The 21936-nt window shown below is 43.7% G+C and overlaps 1 protein-coding gene across 1 annotated transcript in view; it reads left to right on the forward strand.

Moving 5' to 3' along the window:
- Window positions 1–10550: 10550 nt before the first annotated feature.
- hs3st4 (heparan sulfate (glucosamine) 3-O-sulfotransferase 4) overlaps window positions 10551–21936 on the forward strand; it is a 73674-nt gene continuing 62288 nt past the window's right edge. Inside the window, exon 1 of the mRNA XM_084036635.1 lies at window positions 10551–11857. Within this exon, the coding sequence (XP_083892761.1) occupies window positions 11256–11857 (602 nt within the window). The 5' untranslated portion in view covers window positions 10551–11255. The remainder of the gene's footprint in view (window positions 11858–21936) is intronic.

The raw sequence follows: 21936 nt of genomic DNA on the forward strand, positions 1-21936 counted from the left end.
CCGAATTGGTAACGTCTGACGCTGACTCATCTCTTAGTGGGATGTTTTATCTTTTGACGAAATGCAACGAGCAACATATGGTGCCGTTGGCAATCGCTGGAATGTCAACCTAAAAAAAAAACGCAGCAAAGGTCGGAGTGTAAAGAATCAGACCTAAGCGGCTCCGTGCCGAGTCTTGTAGGACGGCTTTCCAAAAGTTGTTTTATTATGAATTTCAAGCCAATGATCAGTGATTTGTGTTCAAATAACTGTGTTACATAAGTATGGAAGTTATGTGCCAAATAAGTCAATATTTGAGTTAAAGTCTTGGTGTTGATGAAGTACGGAGTAAATCAATGACATGGACAGAGGTCTCCTGGGTGAAAGTCCTGGTTTTAAACCCGTCCAACCTATGCAGAATTTGTTACTCTTTATATTACTTCAAAGGTCTCATGATTACGTGATTTACATATGAATAGGTATATATTATGAAGAAATTATAGTAATTTTCTTTTCATACATTTCAGGTGGAAACATTGCCAGAACAAAAGGTCAGCAGGTGTCAGAAGGTGTGAAAGCTTTCGAAAATCTCTCGTTTTAATTCAACTGACAGATTGTTGCTTTAATAGCGATATTATTTTTCAGGCTACATGTTTTGCACACGATGCCAACATTTCCTATCTACCTACCTAACGTGGACACATTCCTGCATGGCTCTTACCCACAATGCACCCACACAGACGCAGAGAGGACCTTCTCCAAACGCTGCTGCCAGATCAGATTGACATGGAGCGCAGCCTTGCAATTACACATATCTTAGTCAACAAAACATGCAAATGCTTCATCTTGAAAGATTTCTTAATACTGGAAGACGACATTTTGATACGAAGCCAGTGGCACAGTAAAAAAAAATAGTCCCTTTTATAAAGTCTGTAATCATTTTTACGGATCATTCAGATATTTTCATTTTAAGTAGAAGCTGCAAAATGTTACGTTTTCTAAGAATTCATGCTGTGCCAAGTTTCTGATGTGCTCTGCTGCGTATTTGTTTATGTCTTGGAGACAGAATATGTGATTTATAGTTAGACTGGTGGGGGTGGCAGCGAGGGAAGCTGTTATGTTCTTCCTTTGCTGCTTGTCGTGCGCCGCTGCTGTTCTCTCCAGCTCGCTGTATGTTCACCCCGATATGCACCCGCAGGCAGTACGCCTTTCATTATTTCTTTTGAAACTTTCATCTGAAGTCTCTGAGGGATTAGCCCTCTTGATTCCTGACACAGTCAATGAAAAACAAGCCTCATATACGGGGATGGCTTACAGCCAGGGAAGCCGTGCTCAGCCCTCCCTCCTTCCTCTCAGTGTGAAACTGTAGAACGCTTTACACAACAAGTGGAGGCTCCTCCCGCTCACTCTGACGTGTTGAAATGCAAGTGCAGAAAATAATAAGCATTTCATATTTGTGAGGGAGCTGTTGAAGAAGGTTGATGTCTCTCTGGATAAAAGTAGCTGCTAAATAAATGTAATTTAATTTGAACCTTTCACTCAGTAGCACTATTCAAGCTTCAGCTGCTATTATGTTTTTTGGTTTCCCAGCCTGCACTTAGGCGGTTTAGTCTCCGCGCTCTCATTATCCTATTTCCAGCAAGCAAAATCAGGCAAACTAGTGTTTCGCAGCATGATGCCACAGTGTTGGAGGGGAATAAATGGCTGGTAAAAAAAAAAGGGATGTTTTCCTTTCGCAGCTAGAAAGAGAACAATTCAGAGGTGGTGCGAAATATACAAATAGTAAATTAGTGTTTGTTTTATCTTTCTGTTCCCTGAGAAATTACACAACACAACTTTAAATAGGTATTTAAGTGGTAATTATCAATATTCTGTATTAAAACCCACCATGCACTACCTGCTTATACCAGACAGTAATACCACACAGGCACAGTTAGCGACGAGCCGATAGTGTAGGGACCAAAACCAGAGCTAAAAGTGAATATTGGACTTGCACTCATCGGATGGCTACAATGCTAAACAGTTTGGATGCTGGTGATGATAGCTTTAGTAAATGTTCCGACCTCGACACTGTAAACAACTAAACAGCGTTTCCGAGTCTCTTTTGGGATTTCCACGTGTAATGACGCGATTCCCCCTCGTTCTCCTCTGAGCATACTTTCGTCAGCACTTTCATTACTTTGCACTTTGCTACTAAGCAGGTGGAGCTAATCTATCTAGTTTGCCCTTCAGTTATGGTTTACTGTCCAGGGGACTGGACACAAGTGTCTCCAATAATCCCTTAATTAGGCAATGATGGACTATTCATTTAGTATGCAAAGCTGCAAATCTCCCCGTCCACTGAGCGGAGCCCTCTGCAGTCATACGGAGGCCAACGCTAATGATCTCAGCAAGTGGCAGCAATCCATTGGAGCGCTGCAGCAAGTGCACATTAATCTTGCGGGTGATCCAGTTGATGAATGACCCTGGCCCAGAAGCCCTGGCAGATCCCACCTTAATTATGCTGAGGGAGCCACACCTGGGAGGCACCGGGGGGACGTCTCGCTTAGTCAGGGCCGACGACTCGGGAGGCGGCCCGGGGTCCGGTCCAGGCGCCGCCTGGTTTAGCTGGGACACATGTTACGGAAAGGGCAAAGGGATGTCATCAATTGGAGACATTCTTCCACTGAAAGTGAACTATTTCTTCCAACAGAAGACTTTTACTGCTCTAATTGTACGCTATTATTTGGCTGTGCTCTGACATGTTTAAAGGGGGGGAGCACAGCGGGCAGAGTGTTGCATCAGTCTAACATCAACACCCTAAAGATAGCACGCCGGCACAATGGGAGGATGAGTGCAACAGAAAATCCGAATTTGTGAGTAAACAATAAAAGGAAAAGGGAAAGCAGAAAATCCTCTGCAAGCTGTTTGACATCCACATCTATAGGATTCTCTTTTTGGGGAACGTTCAAGGTCATATGAAAATAGTTGGGATTTTCATATTAAGAGGCAAAAACCACCAACGGAGAGTATTCCACTTTAGACATGTATAATTCATCCAACGCCGCAGTAATGACAGACTTGTTTTGAGTTCCTGTTTGGCGTGAGAGGAAGCTGCTTGCTGTTGTCAGCGAGCAGCTGAGGAAGTGTTGGGAGGAGATGAGAGGAGGAGATTGGGGGAGTGTTGAAATGAGTTTTTTGCTCCAAAACAGAGTATCGGTCAAATCCAGTTTTTTTCCACTGACACATATTAGCTATTGTTTTTTTTTTTGTTGCTTCAAGGCATCTATTTTTAACAACACTAAACACGCTTGGAATATTCTAAATCCACCACACACCGATGGTGAAACAGGCCGTATTAAAACACTTTGCGGTTAATGTGTAAGGGCATTGTGGTGGCCTCTCGCTGATCGTGTTGGGAATAGACGATCCACTCCGAGCCGCCTTGATTTACGCCGTCTTCCTTTCCCCCTGCAGTAATAGTCGCCTGGTCCTCACGTCCTCATAGGATGCTATTGAGCATACGACCCGTCTCATAGAGGTTATTGGATTTCCTGGCACAACAATCTCCAGTAGGGATAATTTGTCTCTTTTTTTCTTTTTTTTCTTTTTTGCAGCAAAGCCACTGTGACTTCTCCAGGAGCAAATTTGTGAAATCTCATTATCTTGCGTTTTGAAGTGAGGGTCGATAGGTAGATAGGTAGATAATGGATGTTTAATTTTCACATCCCAGATATATGAATAAGACAAAGCATTGAAACCTACCTACCTACCTACCTACCTCCCTACCCATCCATCTACCTACCTACCTACCCATCCATCCATCTATCTATCTATCTATCTATCTATCTATCTATCTATCTATCTATCTATCTATCTATCTATCTATCTATCTATCTATCTATCTATCTATCTATCTATCTATCTATCTATCTATCTACCTACCTACCTACCTACCTACCTACCTACCTATCTATCTATCTATCTATGTATCTATCTATCTACCTACCTACCTACCTACCTACCTACCTACCTACCTACCTACCTACCCATCCATCCATCCACCCACCCACCCACCCACCCACCCACCTACCTACCTACCTACCTACCAATCTATCTATCTATCTATCTATCTATCTATCTATCTATCTATCTATCTATCTATCTATCTATCTATCTATCTATCTATCTATCTATCTATGTATCTATCTATCTATCTACCTACCTACCTACCTACCTACCTACCTACCTACCTACCTACCCATCCATCCATCCATCCATCCATCCATCAATCTACCTACCTACCTACCTACCTACCTACCTACCTACCTACCTACCTACCTACCTACCTACCTACCTACCTACCCATCCATCAATCTACCTACCTACCTTCCTACCTACCTACCTACCTACCTACCTACCTACCTACCTATTTAATTGCTACATAGCAAACGTCCAACAAATTGGTATAACTGCATCCACCTACAATAAAGTTTGGACCCGAAAGGTCAGCTGGAAATGGGACAAAGCCCAGAGGAGTTCTCTTAAGGGCCAGCTGAATTTAATACACATCCATCACTTTTTATCCTCTAATTAGTCCGCCGTGTGGCAGCCTGGTCAACATCGGAGGGAAGCAGAATTATTGATCAGGTAAAGGATAGTATCTATCATTTCACCTCCCCAATCGACACTCCGGCCATTTGGAAACAGGGGAGAGGATCGGGCGGCGGGCGGGGCGCGATGAGAATCATGATTGCCATTCAAAACAGCGGCTATTTGTCCGTTCTCCTCGGTTAGTCCATCGACTAATAGACCTGTTGTCTGGACTCTGCAGTTGCGACAAGCAGCCGGATAATAAACACCACGGCGGTGGGGAAAATAGCAATCTGCGTTCAGAATCATGATGGGAGATATTATACATAGATCACAGGGGTTTCTGATCGTTACAGGATGACAGCTATTGCACTGTACATGTAACTGCAGAGACATATCTCTGTATTAGCGCCTTTATGGGATAACACATAATTGATATAGATCATAGTTAAACTTTAAAAACTACTTTCGATACAGAAATAGACATTACATATTATATCAGACTTCATTTATTGAATATACTGGCAATATCCATCGCAACCCAAACGATGATGATGGTATTTAGTTTTGACTGGATATTGTTCAATTATTAATACATCATTACATGTGATGATTATTCAAATGTAGCTGTAAATATCTAGAAAAACGCTACTTCCAATTTCTCTTCATTGTTTTTTATGCTGACGGAAGCAAAAACGACACCAAAATTCTACCGTCTGAAGCCGATTCTCTGCTCAACAAAGACGTCATTTCATGTTGTTTGGATTTCTCCTTCGTGTAATTTATCTCTAGTGGGAGATGAGTGGGATTTAATATGCAAAAAAAAAACTGAGATGATGCAGGACATGTTGTTGTCATGGATATAGTCCTAAAGACAAAAGCCTATGATTCCTCCAGGAGAATTAACAATCTGATCCCATAACTGCCGTCTGCAGAGAGGACGTGACGTGATGAGCCACGCCAGCTGTGTGCACATCTGTATACCAACAGAAAGGTGTCTCCCTTTAGAGGACTGAATGTTTGTGGCTCTTTTACAAAAATGCTGATTCAGCGTTGCGTTTGATTGGCTCTCATGTGTCGACGCGAGGCCACGTGGAAACCTCACCGACCCACCGGGACGCATCCGGATGAATTTGTCCACTGAGCTGATCCGATCTGTGATGTTGGAACGGACAAATCGATACCGTCAATCCCAGCGTCAATGAGTCATCGCGACAGCTCCCCCCGCCGAGCAAGTTCAGCGATTCAAAAACTGGCTTTCTAGCTACAATAACGGGCTAAAGTGATGGATAACTTAACTGGTTTCAAAGACGGGAGTTCAGGAAGTGCAGCTGTGCAGGAAGTAAAACCCGAGGACAGAAACCATCCAGATGTGTGCATGTTGGGCAAGAAAGGGTTTGTGGTTCTCGATGCATCAGAGGATTCGTTGGGGTTTGAGTGTTCGTGAAGAATGACCAATAAAGACACACACATCAGAGGGAAACACACACACACACACTCACACACACACACACACACACACACACACACACACACACACACACACACACACACACACACACACTTCATTTACAAATGATCTCATCAGTGCAAATGATCGTCGCTATAAATCACGTGAAATTGTACATTACACAGGAACAAGCTTAATAGCTAACTAATTCAATAGCTGTCGGCTCCCACAATTAGCCATAATTTGTTATTACTTTAAATGCCCCACTTTGTCCCCGTTTGGCCTTCAGCGTCTCCGTCGCCGCGTCGCTTCCCGTCAACAACGTGCACATCACTCACAACCGCAACGGCAAACATGAAAACCTTTTTTTCCCCCACGTATTCATTTGCTCACGTGTCATATCAAAGTGTTTTTTTGTCATTAAATCGGATAGATTAAGATCTAAAAAAACTCTGCATTTTGTCTAAATCCACTTTCCAGACGACGTCGCCGTTGTTTTAAAGTTGCATCGTTTATTCAAAATATGATCAAAACAACTTTAAATCAGTTATTTCTGTTTGTCTCATTTGACTGCATCACAAATCTATCAATAGGAAATTTAAATCTTAAACTCTTAAATCCAAATTCCTTGTAAATAGATAGAACTAAAAAGTCAGAAGAAGTAGAACATTGTTAAACTATAGTGACTATAATACCCAGAATGGCAGTGGTGTAAATGTGAACAGTTATTGTACTTGGCAGTGAAACTACTGTGTCTCTAAAGTCCTTGGTTCTATATGGAACAACAACAGTCCTTGTTGTTCAGCTTCCCTTCACATGTGCCTTAACCACATTCCTGCTTATATTCGATACGCTAACAAAATACGAATGTGTTCCCGGGTTTGTGTGATACGGATCCAAGGCCCAGAAATAACGCGTTGGATTGTCACATCCCTCACCGGGCGTCTCCATGTAGAGGCTCGGTGCAAATAGATGTGCGATCCAGCTTGCTGCTCCTGCAGAGATTCATTCTTTTCCCTGGAGTTGAACTATAAGTATATACTGTTGACACACACATACAGTCATCTTTTAACAATCCTCCTACATTAATTGCCCAATACTGCATAGGAAATCTGTTTTTTTCATCCCAATCTTCCTGCAGAGCAACGCTTCAAAACATTCATGAGGAAATGCCTTCAAGTATCACTCGAGGCACTTTCCTCATGAGATGTCCTGCAGAATTGTTACCTTCAAGAAATGCAGACACCAACTGTAGACTTCACCGAGCTTTCTTATGCATTTACTACTAGAAATGAGCTTCCATGCGGTCATTGTTTTGTGTCCCTCAGTCGTGGATCTTAGCGGATGGAGGTCACATCCTCCGTCTAATTGCAGTGTGATAGAGCGTCTCTGCTGCGAGCCCCCAGTAGAGCACCGGGGCGTGTTAGTGGCCAAAGTGCTCTGACTTAAATTACACTGTAGCAGTCGGGACGGCTGTACCTGCCAAGAGCTCCCCACAGTTGATCTCGGGGCCCACCGGACGAGAAGGAGTTCGCAATCCGGTCATTTCTTCTGAGACTAGATCTCCAGGTGGAGCAGCAGCAGCTGTGATGGTGTCCTGATGCAGTTTCACAGGAACTTTGAGATTTGCACATTGTTGTAACATGAAGCCATCTCTGGAGTGATGATGAATCACAATGTGACGGTGCTCTGTGGTTCGCCACACAAGCAGTGTTGTATAAGATGCAGTCTGGACTTTAACCTGGTCTGCCTCCAGGCTGCAGCCTCCAGAGGAGCGACGCTGACCACCAGTCGCTGCTTTGGATCTGCAGCCGGAGATATAAAACACACGCTGTGTACCGACGCCTTTATAGTGATATTTAAAAGAAGTGGTTTTAATATTGTTTACCCAGCTGTAGTTCTGCTGAACGTCCCTTTGTAGTACACAAAGATTCCAACAGGGAAAACAACAGCAGCAGCATTGAATGCAGTAAAACATGGTGGACCAGATGTATCATGTGGGTTTAACACACACACACACACACACACACACACACACACACACACACACACACACACACACACACACACACACACCGCACTGGAATAGTGTGGAGTCGGTGCTGCAGCCTGCCAGATGATATTTATAATGAATTACATGAATAATTCCGCCTTAACTGTGAGTGGATATTGTCCGGATTGGAAATCATAATTGCAGTGGAGCCGCAGACACATTGTGTAGCGAAAAAGACACATTTTTTAATTCCAGGTGTAAATGTAATATGGATAATTCATATCTGAATACAATCTGGACACGAGGCGCATGATAAAGAGGGGGCCACATCCACCCCGGTGCATGCTGGGTAGATGGTGATGTGCTGCTGAAATGATCCTGATTAGGAACCTGTTGCCTTTATGCAAAGCATCACGTGTTTATTTGATATCAGCCAATAAATCCTCTCCTTCACAAAGTGGCTGCCAGAAATTTAACTCACTTTCAATAAAAGTCCATCCTTCCTGAGTGACTGCTTGTTTGTAAATGCAAATAGACACAATCTGAGCGCTCGGCTTTCCGCGGGGACCGACAACGCCGCGCCGGTTTATGAATGGCTCAGATAACACACACAACAAAGGGAAGATAAAACGGGTCAATATATTTTTTCTTTCTGGTGCTCCGATAATAAGTTATCATCAGCGTTGAGCGGCGGCAGCCATCTTAATGACACTTCACTTGTGTTGTTAACGCGGACACGTTCGGCTGCAAACCCCGCTCCTTGACCGGAGTGTCTGAGCATGCTCAGAAGCGTCCGACGAGGCCGACTCTCAGACACGTAGGACGTCTGAGAACGCCGAGGATTCACAAACCGGCGGCGGTTTTCGCTGTTCGAGAGCTCTCGGCTTCTCCGAGTGGCAATTTGTGAAAGCAACAATTTGATGGAAGCCATTGAGCTCTCCTACGCTCTCTTGACTGCCAAACACCTGCGAACCATTGTGCTCCCAACACTTGTCCACGCTCCCCTCCCCCACACATACTCTCACCTGCGTGGCTCACATGGAGGTCGAGTTTACCAATAAAAAACATCATATTCCATCTTGGTTGGGGCTTAACATTGGAAATCAAATGAGAGTTGGCAAATAATTATGATCAATTCTGGATTATTTGTCTTTTAGAGCCAGTTTTCAACAAAAATAAACAGCAAAAGGTGATAGTGATACTCTTATTAGACGTCTGCATTAGTAGACTGATACTCATTAATATGCAAAAACAACCTCCATCACCTTTTAAGTTGAAATTGAACTTATGTGGTTATTTAAAAGCAGTTTTGGAGCAACATTATGATTTATTTAGAATCGTGTCTTCGGGACGCCTGATGAATGTGAGGGCCTTATTCCCTCTTTAAACTCTGTTTTTGGTCTCCACCACCTCCTGAGGGAAATATCACTCTCTTTAGCTGCCGAACGCTCCATCATGTCCACCACTTAGCTGCTGAGTGTGTCTGTTAGCCGGTGCTGAGCAGGTACAGTTGGTTTTTAAAGCCATTCTACAGCTGAAAAAAAAAATTACATGAGAAGTCAGAGTGAACCAAAATAGTAAAGCTGAGAGCGAAACATCGCCGCAACACGACAACGCTCTGCGATGTTGAGTTTGAGTGATTATTCTCTTCTCTTCACATTGAAGACAAATATCGATAGCGGCTTTAAGTTCAGTTTCATCTCCATCAGGGTTCACGAGTCTTTATGTCGACGGGATGAGAAGATGCATCGCCTCTCTCATTGGACGACATAGATTTTCTGATTTCGGTGGAAACAGAGACACTGCAACACGCCTTTGGCTCGTCTGCATAGAAGACATTTACAGCAGACAAATGGAGTCCAGTAACACACGTATAAATATTTCTCAAGTTAAAATACCAGATGCAGCGGGCGTTAATGGTTGGAGAGCCGGCGGCTGCTGCCTCTCCTGGTGTGTTGCAGGTGTGTGATGAATGAGAGTCTCTAATACAGGGAGACGTTTCAGTGGCATGCCATTTTAAATCCTCATATTGCAGCAACAACGTGCACAAGTTAAGGTCTAGTGAATATTCTCACCAGTAATTTTCGTCTGCACCCATGTATAATAAATTCTGTGTATAATACACCAGAGCAGCATCCCCCATCCACAGCACGGCCACATTCAGAAATATATAAAAGGAGAACTACAATTTAAAAAAGCAGCTTTCCTCATTAGGCCCATCCATCTTGATTCAGGTTTTTTTTTTTATTACATTTATCATAATAAACTTCTAAATGAGCGTTTTGCTCCACAGAAAGCCAGCAGGGTGCAGACATGAGCTTTCTGAAAAATGTAATCTCAAAACAATCTTCATAGTAAACTTTACAGAACAATGGGTATCGTAATTAACCCTCGGGTGTCACAGCGCCGTCGTGTCTCTCTCCCTCCGCGTGGACGAGGAGACGCAGCTCCCCCCCCCCCCCCAAAACGACGACTCCTTTCGCGCGAGGACATCTGACGTCTCGAGCCCTACTTGTGCACGCGGGTACAAGGGAGAAAGTGGGTGTACGCACACTAGTTGTGCTGTGTGGCTCCACGGCGCCTCGGCTCAGATGAGCTCACCCAGCCGATGCGCGCGCGGCGTTGGACCCGACCAATCTGAGAAAGGCGCGAGGACGGCGAGCAAAGCAGACCGGGAGTCAGTGGGAAGAGTGGATGCGTCTGTGCAAAAGGCTGCGGACTTTCAGCTGCGCAAAGTAAGAGAGCAGAGAGGGGGAAAGGGATCCGAGCCTTGTTAGGGGGGACTGGATGGATTGTAGGCTGCCGATGTGAATCCGGATACTGGACTTCGGGCTCATGAGGAGAAGAAGCCTACTTTCAACACTCTTCTTGTTGTAAAATGACAGGATTTGCTCCATCATATTGTGTCCAGTTGACGGCAGGCAGCTCGTTTGGAAGGGCGCCAGACCTCCAGCCCCTCAAATCTGCAACTTCGCTCCAATAAATTGTGACATTGTCTGTCAGCCTTGGAATAAGAAATCGATACTCAAGAAAAAAAAAAAAAGGGGGGAGAGGACGCGATATTCTTCCGGAATTTTAACGATCCACGTCCTTATAAATATGCGATTGGCTCGGATTGGCTCGGTTCGGTCCGGCTCCACGCTTCTTGTAGCTGGAGCGCCGCTGATAGTGACTGATTATTGCTGTTGATTTTGTGTCCATGCAAGACTCGGGGTGGAAACATGTCTGGCCACTTCTCTGAGAGGATCACTGCTATCAGAGATGGCATTTTGGTCCAGCACTTCGGTCTTCACCTCTAAAGTGCCCCGGAAAATCTTATTCATGTTCACCCTCTCCCTCTCCGTCACCTACTTGTTCTACAGCTTGATGAGCTGCTACAACTCGCTGCAGTTCCCGCTGCAGGAGAACTACGCGTACCAGGGGAGGCTGGCGACGGAGGAGACAACTTTTGTGACATTGAGGGAGAAACTTTACTCCGCGTCGCAGGGCTTGAACGGATTCACCGAGGCGGGGAGGACCACCGCGGCGGCGTCCGCCTCCGTCAAGGATCATGCCGAGGCCGAGCAGAGGACGGTGGACTGGATTAGGACTCAGGCGTCTCCGACCAAATCCGCGGCGGCGTATCACACCAGCGCGCTGGAGAGGGAGCGCCAGGATTTCAGCACCACGGACAGCGAACTCAGGGTGAACTGCACCATGGATTATGGGGAGAAGAAACTTCCTCAAGCCATCATCATCGGGGTGAAGAAAGGGGGGACGCGAGCCCTGCTGGAGGCTCTCAGGGTGCACCCTGACGTCAGAGCCGTGGGGAACGAGCCACACTTCTTCGACAGGAACTACGAGAAGGGGATGGACTGGTACCGGTGAGTTCACCACCAAGTCCGAACAGTGAATATGTGTGTTTTACAGGTCTTCATGCTCTTCCTGCAGGTAAGGGAATCAATTCACAAGAGAGTGAGATTGACAGGTAATCAATCAGTCACAGTGATGCTGCCTGCTGTGCCAATGCAAACTTTTCACTTTCAGCTTCATCACATTTTTATAAGGGATTTCTTTTTCACTTTTCAATGATGGGATTTTGTATTCTGCATTTTTTTTCCACTCCCGCAAGTTCAAATTTAATTCATCATACGGGACATGATGGCTGCCTGGAATCGTAGGGAAATCCATCCAACAACCTTAAACAGCAGTTTTGGAAAGTGGATAATAGTGCAGATATCATTTATAGAAACGGGTAAACCTCTGGAATGGTCCTTTAATAGACACTCACTGATTCATGTGAGTTTGCACCTCATTTCTGAATCATAATCCTCTCGACCTTTAACACGATACAATTGTATTGTTCACACACACACACACACACACACACACACACACACACACACACACACACAAGGACACACGCACACACACACACACACACACGAGTGCCACCGCATCGTTTCAGTCTCTTTTAAAAGTCCGATTTTCCGTCGGTTTGACATTTTGTTTTACATTGAACACAAGTGTTTTGTCAGATGTTAAATCTGAAATACAAAACAACACACTGAGAATCATCATATGATGTCACGTTTAATAATTAATATAACGTCGGCCTTTTCTAGACATTTTTTTAGTATATTCACAGTTGAGGGAGAATACTTATTTTAAGTATTTAAAGGAGAACCAGGAAAGTCTTTTGCATGTTTACTCTGTATTCTCTCCTTCTTCATCACAGAACATCCAACACTTCAACCAGCAGAACAAACTGCATGTAATCCAACGTGTAAAAGTGTCGCATTATCTGGAAGACCATTTGTCTTTGCTTTGCAGCCGATGTGTTTGCACCGCATATCACGTGTGCGATAACTGACATTCACTGAGTTCCGCTTTATTAGCCAGAGAACAGCCTGTTTATCATCGCCGTGTTTATTGGAGGAAAGAAAAAAAAAATCAATTTGTAGGGTTCACTTATGGTCAATTTGTCTTAGCTCAGGTTAGGCGTCGTTCTCATGACGTTTGACCAGAGGGAATTCAAGACTCTCTTCTAATGAAGTCAATGAGCTGACGAGGACGCCGCCGACTCGGAGTCCTGTCCTCTGCGTCTCTGTTGCGCCGGTGTTTGGGTTTGCCGAGCATCTGCTTTCATCTTGCTGCATAGACATGGGAGCTCTCGGCTGTTCATTTCGCCTGTGTTAATGCAAGCTGTTTCATTACACTCACGGTGAAAGGCTCATTAGACAGGAGGATGACATGCTTACATGAATAATAATAAGAATGCTCGTGTGTTTTCGGGGCCCCTGAGCCAAAGAAATCCCTAAAGGAGGTTTTTATTTCATATCTGCCATTGTGTGGAGCGTTCACCTCCGGATGATGCACTCAGGGAGGGAGACAAACACATTGCCTGTTGTCAAAGTTGATGGTTAAATGGTAGAAAATCACAACACTTTTTTTTCCACCCTCCACACAACAGACACTGATATAAAAATTCATTCCGACCACGTTTGTTTGTTTGCCTCTAAATGATGCATTATCCCACATCTCTCTCCTCTGTCTGTGCTGCTCGGGCTAATGTGGACTTAATGGAAGTGAAATTATGATCAGTTACAGATGTTTGCAAACCATTTGACATTGGCGTAGTTGAACGAGACCAGTGATCTCGTAAAATGTGATTCATAAATTTGGGCCTGTCGCCGTAACACCTGCTCCGCGTCGTGATGGATATGACAGACGCCGGCGAACGCAGCCCAAAAGGCATCTCGTGAGCGCTTACATGCGCTGAAACGCTCGTTGGGTCTGCGAAGCCAATGATGTCTCCGTGTTATTGCGTTGACTGGAGCTATTTGTCCCTTTACATATCAAGCTTTAGTGCTGTCGTGTGTCTGTGTTGTTGCTTGTGTTTAGTTGATTACTTTTCCGTTTCTTTCTTGCGTACGGATCTGAAGGACGGCAGGGTGAAGGAGAGTTCCTTCGCTGTGAATTAAAGAACGTTGAAGCTAATTAGATGTACAGTGTGGATACGTTGAGGTTTGCCTGCAGCCTTGGAGGCTCACTGTAAGCCATCGGGAGCAGAACACAGTAAACACACTGTAAACATGTTTGTGTCAAACAGTTAAATGATTATATTCAAGCAGTTGGTACATTTAAGTACAACTTACTAGTTTTGCAGTTAAATCAACAAAAAAATCTAAGTTAATGCCATTGAAGTTTAATCAGCTATTGCCTTTAAGTAGTATTGAGGTTAAGTTATATCAACTAAAGGTTTCAAGTTGGAGTTGAGTCAAATAGCAATATGTAATTGAGTTAACTAATTGTCTTTGTTGTCTTGACAAACAAGTTTAAGGCAGCCTGGTCACTCAAATGTTTACGTTGAAACAACTAGTTTACAGTGTAGCTGCCTTGTTCACACATGATAGGAAGTAACATATGTTGTATATTGTTGCTGCTGTGATCCGATGTCATGTGTCGGGTGCTGCTATGTGGCCGCGTCTTTGGCAGAAAGAGCTTTTAATCTCAATGTGACTTCCTAATTAAATACACTGCTGTTACATGGGACGTCGTGGCGATAATCCTGGCAAAAGTCTGACACGCTCAGACGTCAGTGGCAGTCGAAGAAACAATAAGGACTTATGAGCTCTTTCATGTAGGCAGCTGTGCTCAGGCCTCTCTGGTTCCACAGCCGCTGTGTTGGGAGTTAAATAAAACCACCAGCGTCTCGCTGAAGGAAACACAAGCAGCAGATTTACAGTCTCATCATCTACAAAGGCTGGACGTTTATTATATTAAAAGGAGTAATCATCATAACTGCACTTTATCAAGTATCTACTTCAAAATTCAATTACAGAAAAGCTGATCGGGCTTCAATGACGACCACAACTGAAACATTTTCTGTGCTTTTATTTTTAGCACAGTAAATCAGAATGGCAGAGTCGGATTTACTACTTTAAACATAACATGTTTTAAAAGATTCTCTTTGTGATATTCAACAGATATTTGCGATTCAAAGTGTTCACATTTGGTGGTCACAGCTGTCGCAGAAGCACGATGCCCACCTCTCCCTCAGGATAACACTGTTAGCTCAGGCTGCTAGCCGCCGGCTCAGCCGGCACCATGTTACCAACTTTGTTGAGGCACTAGAAATGCTCTGAATTTCAAACCGAACCTCTTTTAAGTCTTACTTTTACACTTAATTTACAAGAAAACTGGCCCATTACTGACTCAGTTAGCATGCGAACATGAAAAAATCCGTCGTTCTTGAAGAAGATGCAGAAATGCTTTCAGTTTTTTTTACTTCTGCATGTGGCACAGAGGTTTTAAACTCCCACAGAATAAACAGAATAAACACAGATTTCCATGTCCATAAAAACGTCAGCACAAATCCAGCACCCTTCTAATATTCACATCAGGATTCCAAGTTTAATGCGGGTCGGCTCTGAGCCCCCGTAGACGGGCCCAGATTGGTGATTGGTGCTGCTTCCCTGTTTTTATCACTCTTGGACAGTTTGTGCTGTGTGTTTTGGGCTTACTTGAACAAGCAATTAGCAATGTAGTGCCATCATTACCATACACAGAGGACTTTCACCAGCCAATTGGCGCTTCTAATGTTGCTTCTATTTCTGAGTAAAGAGGATGAGCCGCCACAGCAAGGATTTAACTCATCGGTTCTCTTGAGCAGACCTGGTGAGAACGCCCATCCTGGAAAAGGAAACCTCTGATGCATGATGACCAATACTGCAAATGGTATTCCAGCCCGGCGCCTGCATTCGTACGCTTTAACGGAAAGATAATGCGCCTAATAAATTGTGGTGAAAAATGTCATTGCCGATCGATCATACAAGAAGCTTGGTGCTGCTGTGGGTGAGCACTCTCAACAGGAATTCACACTATTCACAGAGCAGCCTGATGAGGGCTTATTAGTGAGCTTGACTGCTTGGTATTTTCATCATTATTGCAAAATGCCAAGCAAATGCAGTTTACATTAGTGCAAACAAATTGGGTTTCGAAGGAGCAACGGCAGAGTAAAAAAAAAAAGGAGAAAGAACAAAATAAAATAAATAAAGATATTGAACTTCTGTCAGAAAGGCTTTGCTATGATTATCACTGACAGGCACATAAACAATGTATGATCAATTACTGTGGAATCTTGTTGATAGAACACTCAGTTTTCTTGTTACACTATAAAATCAGAACATTCATATTTTTATGCACTTTAGTTGAGTGACAGTAGCACACAAATGCTACACTGCAGCCTTGGAAGCCAGCAAACGTGGATTCCAGAGATTAGCCTGCGTAAAGAAAAACTAATGTCATTGAAGACTGACAAGTGCTGGCTAACACCTTCATGTTAACACATGCTAACCGCTATCAGTCACAACAGAGTTTAACTCTAAATTGACTCCATTAACGAATGTTAAATGTCGCAGTCAATGAATACTGATGTCCAAATCGAAGGCTTCTGTAACGTTGCTAATGTTAGCTACTAGCTATTTATCTCTCCAATAGAAATAATTGTTTTAGAAGAGTTTATTCTTTTTGTGAGTGAATCAATGAATGTGTCCAAATTGCGCTAGCATTGGATTGCTTATTGAAACGATGTAGCTAACGTTAGCTGGCTAGCCGCAGATAACGGTAGTCCTTGGGGACCAAACAACAAAGAAAATTCCGCTAACGTCACATTTTCTAACTAATCCATCCAACACATTTTGTAATGTAGCACACTTGCGTTAATATTACGTTCATAAAGTAAAGTTTACTTCTATCGGCTGTTCAACTCGCGCTCATGTAAGTTCAGTGTTACTCAACCTGGCAACCCGCGAGCGCGTTAAACCATTCTCTCCGATAATTTCAATTCGGACTGCAGTACTCATTTCAAACACTAGCTGGCAGTGTCATATATATCGCTCCTTTACTCGGCAGACTTGGAAGTGTCACTCTACCACATTGTTAAAAATAACACCGTTTTCAAACGTGTCAGATTGTCCAATTTAGATTGATTCCAGTTGAAAAGTGTGTGATCAAATAATTCAGCGGGAGGAATGAGCTTTTCTCATCTATTGAGGCTCAATGGAATTCTGCTCTGCATTGATGTGTGAACTGGACTGTCAGCAAAGTGGGAGCAGTTACATCAGTCTTTTCACAAGGAGGAAGAATGGCTTTTTTTCACACTCAGAGCTCCTGGTATGGAGCAATTACGCTGAGGGATATGTAATAATGTAATAATCATATAATTATATGGAATTATGTTGTTTTTTTTTAGATTGAAGCATGAAAAAAACATTACGGTTTCAGGATCATGCAGATATATGTGTCGGTATAGCTTGGAGCTTTAAGCATATCCATATCTGCCAGAGGTGCAAAGGGTGAACTGATACGATCAAAGAGAATCAATGCAAGAGTCCGAGACGAAGCTACGTCGATGCAGAAACACAGATCCAAACCAAAAACAAAAGTGTGTGTGAAATTCATCAAAAATCAATACGTCTGTGAAACATAGGTCTTAAAATTTCAGGTAACTCTGTCCAGATGTCCTTGTGCTTCTGGTGTGTGTGTTTGTGTGTAAAAAATATAATCACATAACACAGAACAATAGACTTCTGCTTATGTTTGCAGGCCAACCCTGAAACTTATCATGAACCTGGATTCCTCAACCACAAAAACAATGGAAGTTTCTTTTTTTGTTTTTACCAGCGAGATAATCTTAACAAATGAAGCCCACGTTAATGATTTTTGAGAGAACAATCAGCGGAAGTACAAAGTGAACAATAGACTCTAAAGGAACTACACCCCCGTGTACACAAGGAGGCTGTGATGGCGGATTATTTTAGTATCAATTAGCCACCTATTAAGACATGTAAGATCTTCAAATCGTCACAAGAGACGTATTTTATATAATAGAAGAAAACATTAAAACCTTTTTAAGGTGGCGTGAAATACGGATCTTATTTCAGGCGTCTAAACGAAATAAAAAAAAGAACTCATTGAATTCGGAAGAGCAAAAATGCTAACTCACTTTCTGGATGAGAGCGCTCATGGGGAGAAATCAAATTTCCTTCAATCAGCTTTGAAACACAATGAATCTCCGTTTTTTGTATCTGCTTGTAAATCGTCTGGAGGGCCCGATCCACACCCGGAACATTACCGCCACATAAAACACATTTTCCTCTTAACAAGCCTTTTTTTCAAATCCACTCAAGCAAGTTGTCCATCCATCTAATATGTATATGAACAAGCCTGTTTTACAATCACTTCAAGTCCCAATTATTGTGTAAAAGCCATAAACTAAACCTCGCTCATAAAGTGTCCCAGTATAAGACTTTACAGGATCTAAAATTGATTTATCCACTGTACCTCATCAAATAACGGTACACTCCCAGCAGCCAGGAGAAGAGTCTACATGGTGGCGAAGAAACCCGCGTCCCGCTCTGCAACAGCAGCATATCTCCTGCATATCAAACCCCAAATATCCTGAATAACTTATCGCTCTGTCAGCCTGCTGCTCCTCGCTACAGCTGCCACCTGCTGTAACGCAGAGTTTCACCACAGACTCTATGGATTTGACCCAGTGTAAAAGGATTTATCGCCAAGCTCACCTGTTTATGAGGTGAACGCGTCGTTCATCAAAATCATGGTCCCACAGTCGGGACTTGGCAGCGGTAAATTCACCAGCATATTTTAAGGAGAAAGAAAGACGACGCAACAACAGCAGGTCACATACAAAACTTTAGTTTGAAGAAGTTTCATCGCAGAAATGAACAAAAGAAGACTATGACGCTCACTCTAGTCAACATGACTGCAGAGATCTGCATGTGCACAATGTTTCCTCCTTTGTCGCCGCTGCAACAGGGAGATAAATCAGATACTGTGAACCAGAGCCAAAGTTTTACTGAGGTTTGCAAGCTCTAATATCTCTGTGTTATTAAAATGACACTTTAACCCCCTATGTAATAAAAGCTGAGAGGATGTGCCTATAAATCTTTAGAGCCGTGTTTTTATCCTTCCAGGGCTGCTGAGGAACGAGAAGCAGCTTTTTACTCCAGCATACTCAGAAACTATTTTACTTATATTGTTGACTTAAAAAAAAAAAAAAAAAATCACATCCCCTCGATGCTTTGCAAGACCTTAAAAAAATATTCCTTGCCATTTCTAAGGACTTCCTACATTGTAAAGATGTAATGTGCTCTAATCAATAGATCCAGGAAACTTTTACCTCCAGGAAGGTCACACTATAGAGTGCATTCCCTCCTTGCATTGTCAAAGAAACACATCTTTTTCTTCGCACTGCCAAATATTCACAGCTCACTCTTTTTAAGAAAAAGAAGAGCAACATTAGTCTATTCACGGAGGCGTTGTTGTCAGTGTGAAGGAGTGGAACAGTGTGTGCTGCAGGAAGGGCTTCAGTGTAGCTGCAACCTCCGGTCCCGAGGACGGACCCGGTGACAGGAGGTGTGTAATGGAGACGTGGATCCACTGCAGAAGCCCGGCAGCAGAAAGTCTAAATCCAGTGTTTATCCCTTGTTTAGCCCTGCTTTCCCTCTCAGCCGCTCCACGGGCAGCTTAGCCCTCTGACTCCTGCCACCTGACTGGGAGCCCACGCCTCCACTCAGTGGGGAGATGGGGGGGGGGAAGAGCAAGGTGGGCCAGATCCCCCGAGTGGGCAGGATGCCATCCCCTCCAGCTGGGGCCTGAGCGCTGCTGCAGTGCCCCCCCTGTCCCGCGCCTTTCCCCCCCCGCCGTGGCAGAATCTGCCTACGCCTGATAAGACGGCGCCAAGACTCACAAGGACGCACCTCCGAGTGCTCCGTTGCCAGTGCTGCAGTTGTGGAATTAAACTTTTTAATTAGCAGCGTACCCCAGCGCTGTCAGGAGAGTGGACTGCTTCAGTACAGTTATTTTCATTGCCCACCCCTCTTTCCACTTGATTACACTCGCCGGCATCATGGAGCTGCGAGGTTGCCGTTACCACAGGAGCAATCATGTTTATTTCTTGTTTGAGGATCTGTTTAGATGCAGCACAGCGCAAGAAAATGACTCATTGCATCCCACAGCCGTGAAGAGCGGCCCCTCTCCTCACACACGGCGCCATAGAAAGGGAATTATAATGCTATTAAAATCTGCCTTGTTATTTACACGTTAAAAAAAGGTGTCGATTGAACAAATCACCTATTTCTTGGCTTCGTTAAGCTAACTGGAATCCAGCTACATATTTAGAGGCACATTCACCAAAGGATTGAGCAGCTAAACCTGCACAAATAAAACAAAACCTCAAACTCTGGAAATAGAGTCAACTATTTAGTTTGGAAGGTTTTGAAGCCTCGAGGTCGCCAGCTTGGATTTTTGCAACCAGTGAAGGAAGTGACCATATTTGGACTGCAGAGGAGCGACGGGTGGAAAACTCATGAAACCTCTCAAACTTCACTATGAAGCTTTTCCCACATGTTTTCTCATGACTGTAAGAACTTATTTAAATTTCATTTTCTGCAGATGGACCATCACATATGATGAAGGTATCAACATCTGAGATGAAAACGTCCCTTTTTGTTACACTAGAGACGCCGAGCTTCAGCACAGCTAATTAACACAACCGTTACGATGCTATTCGGTGGATCAACAGGGAGCCTGGTGCTGAATTACCTTTCAGGAGGGCTTTTTTTGTTGTTGTTCGGCTCCTTTTTTTCCATGCCATTCCAGGATTACAGATTGGTTTGATCTTATTGAAGCGATCTGTATTGTGACATGGGAATTATGTGAGACGTAATACGGCTCCATCCTTTATGAATATGGAGAAGAGGGAGAAAAAACCCTCCTGAGAAGTTAATGGGGATAGCCAATTTCATCCTGCCTTTGGTCCTGTTCAGAATTCATGTGCATTCCTTCTCTCTCTCTCTCTCTCTCTCTCTCTCTCTCTCTCTCTCTCTCTCTCTCTCTCTCTTTCTCTCTCTCTGCTGTAGCTACACTCTGGCGCTTTCAAGTGGAAGTCTATTTTACTCATGGTTAGAATTTAATTCACAGTTTTTCCCCCCGTCCATTGCTATGAAGTGGCCGTGGGTTATGGTTCACCATCAGGACTCATATCCACTTTATTTTTGTGTCCATCAAAGGGGGGGCGTATGAAATCCGGAGCCTCGCACCCTCCTCACCCCCCTCCGTGACAGAAGGGAGGACCTGTGTTTTCATTCCACGACGCACAAGATTGTCTGAAAAAATGAAAGACGGAGCTTCATCTGTTAAATTATTTATTTGGGCTCCAAAATAAAGTATAAGCTCAGCTGAAAGTCATTTTATGCTCAAAGGGATTCATCTCTCCCAAAAGATTATTTGCATGCAGCCGAAATTGCCGTGATGTGCCTCTCCTCCGGAGGAACAATGATTTCTGTTCGGCAGAATGCTGGTTTACAGACGCCTTTAAATCTCCGCAAATAGGAGTACCTTGGGACAAATACGCATGTCAATCACACTTGTCAAGATTCCAATTTTCCTTCCACATCTCCCAGAGCACTTGTGCACCTCACGCTCCTTATTGGCTGCGAGGGATGGGGGGGGGGGGGGTCTCATGACACAAGCTGATGCATTTGTTCAGTCAAAGGGAAAACCCTGACAGGAATGGTCACGGAGCCAAGATCCGGGCGCTGCTGGGAGTGTGTTATAAATGTGTGTCTATGAGCTGATAGGTGTGTTACGCTGGAGGATTGGAAAACGTTGGCTTCTCCCACATTATCATATGAACATTATGCAAGTATATATCTATATGCAGCAATATGGAGCAAGAAAGCCTTGGCCCTTTTTTGAGGAAGCAAGAGAAATTAGCATTGAACCCCTAAACAGAGATGCCATTTCAGCAGTTTTTTGTATTCCCTTCCATGGATTTTAATTTTTTTTTTTTTCTGGGATGAGATTGAAATGAAAAGTTCAAAGTGTTTACCGCGATGATCTCTGTTCATGGTTTATCTCACAGTTCAGCAACGAA

Source organism: Eutrigla gurnardus, assembly GCF_963514095.1.
Source record: "Eutrigla gurnardus genome assembly, chromosome: 20".
Classification (NCBI taxonomy): domain Eukaryota; kingdom Metazoa; phylum Chordata; class Actinopteri; order Perciformes; family Triglidae; genus Eutrigla; species Eutrigla gurnardus.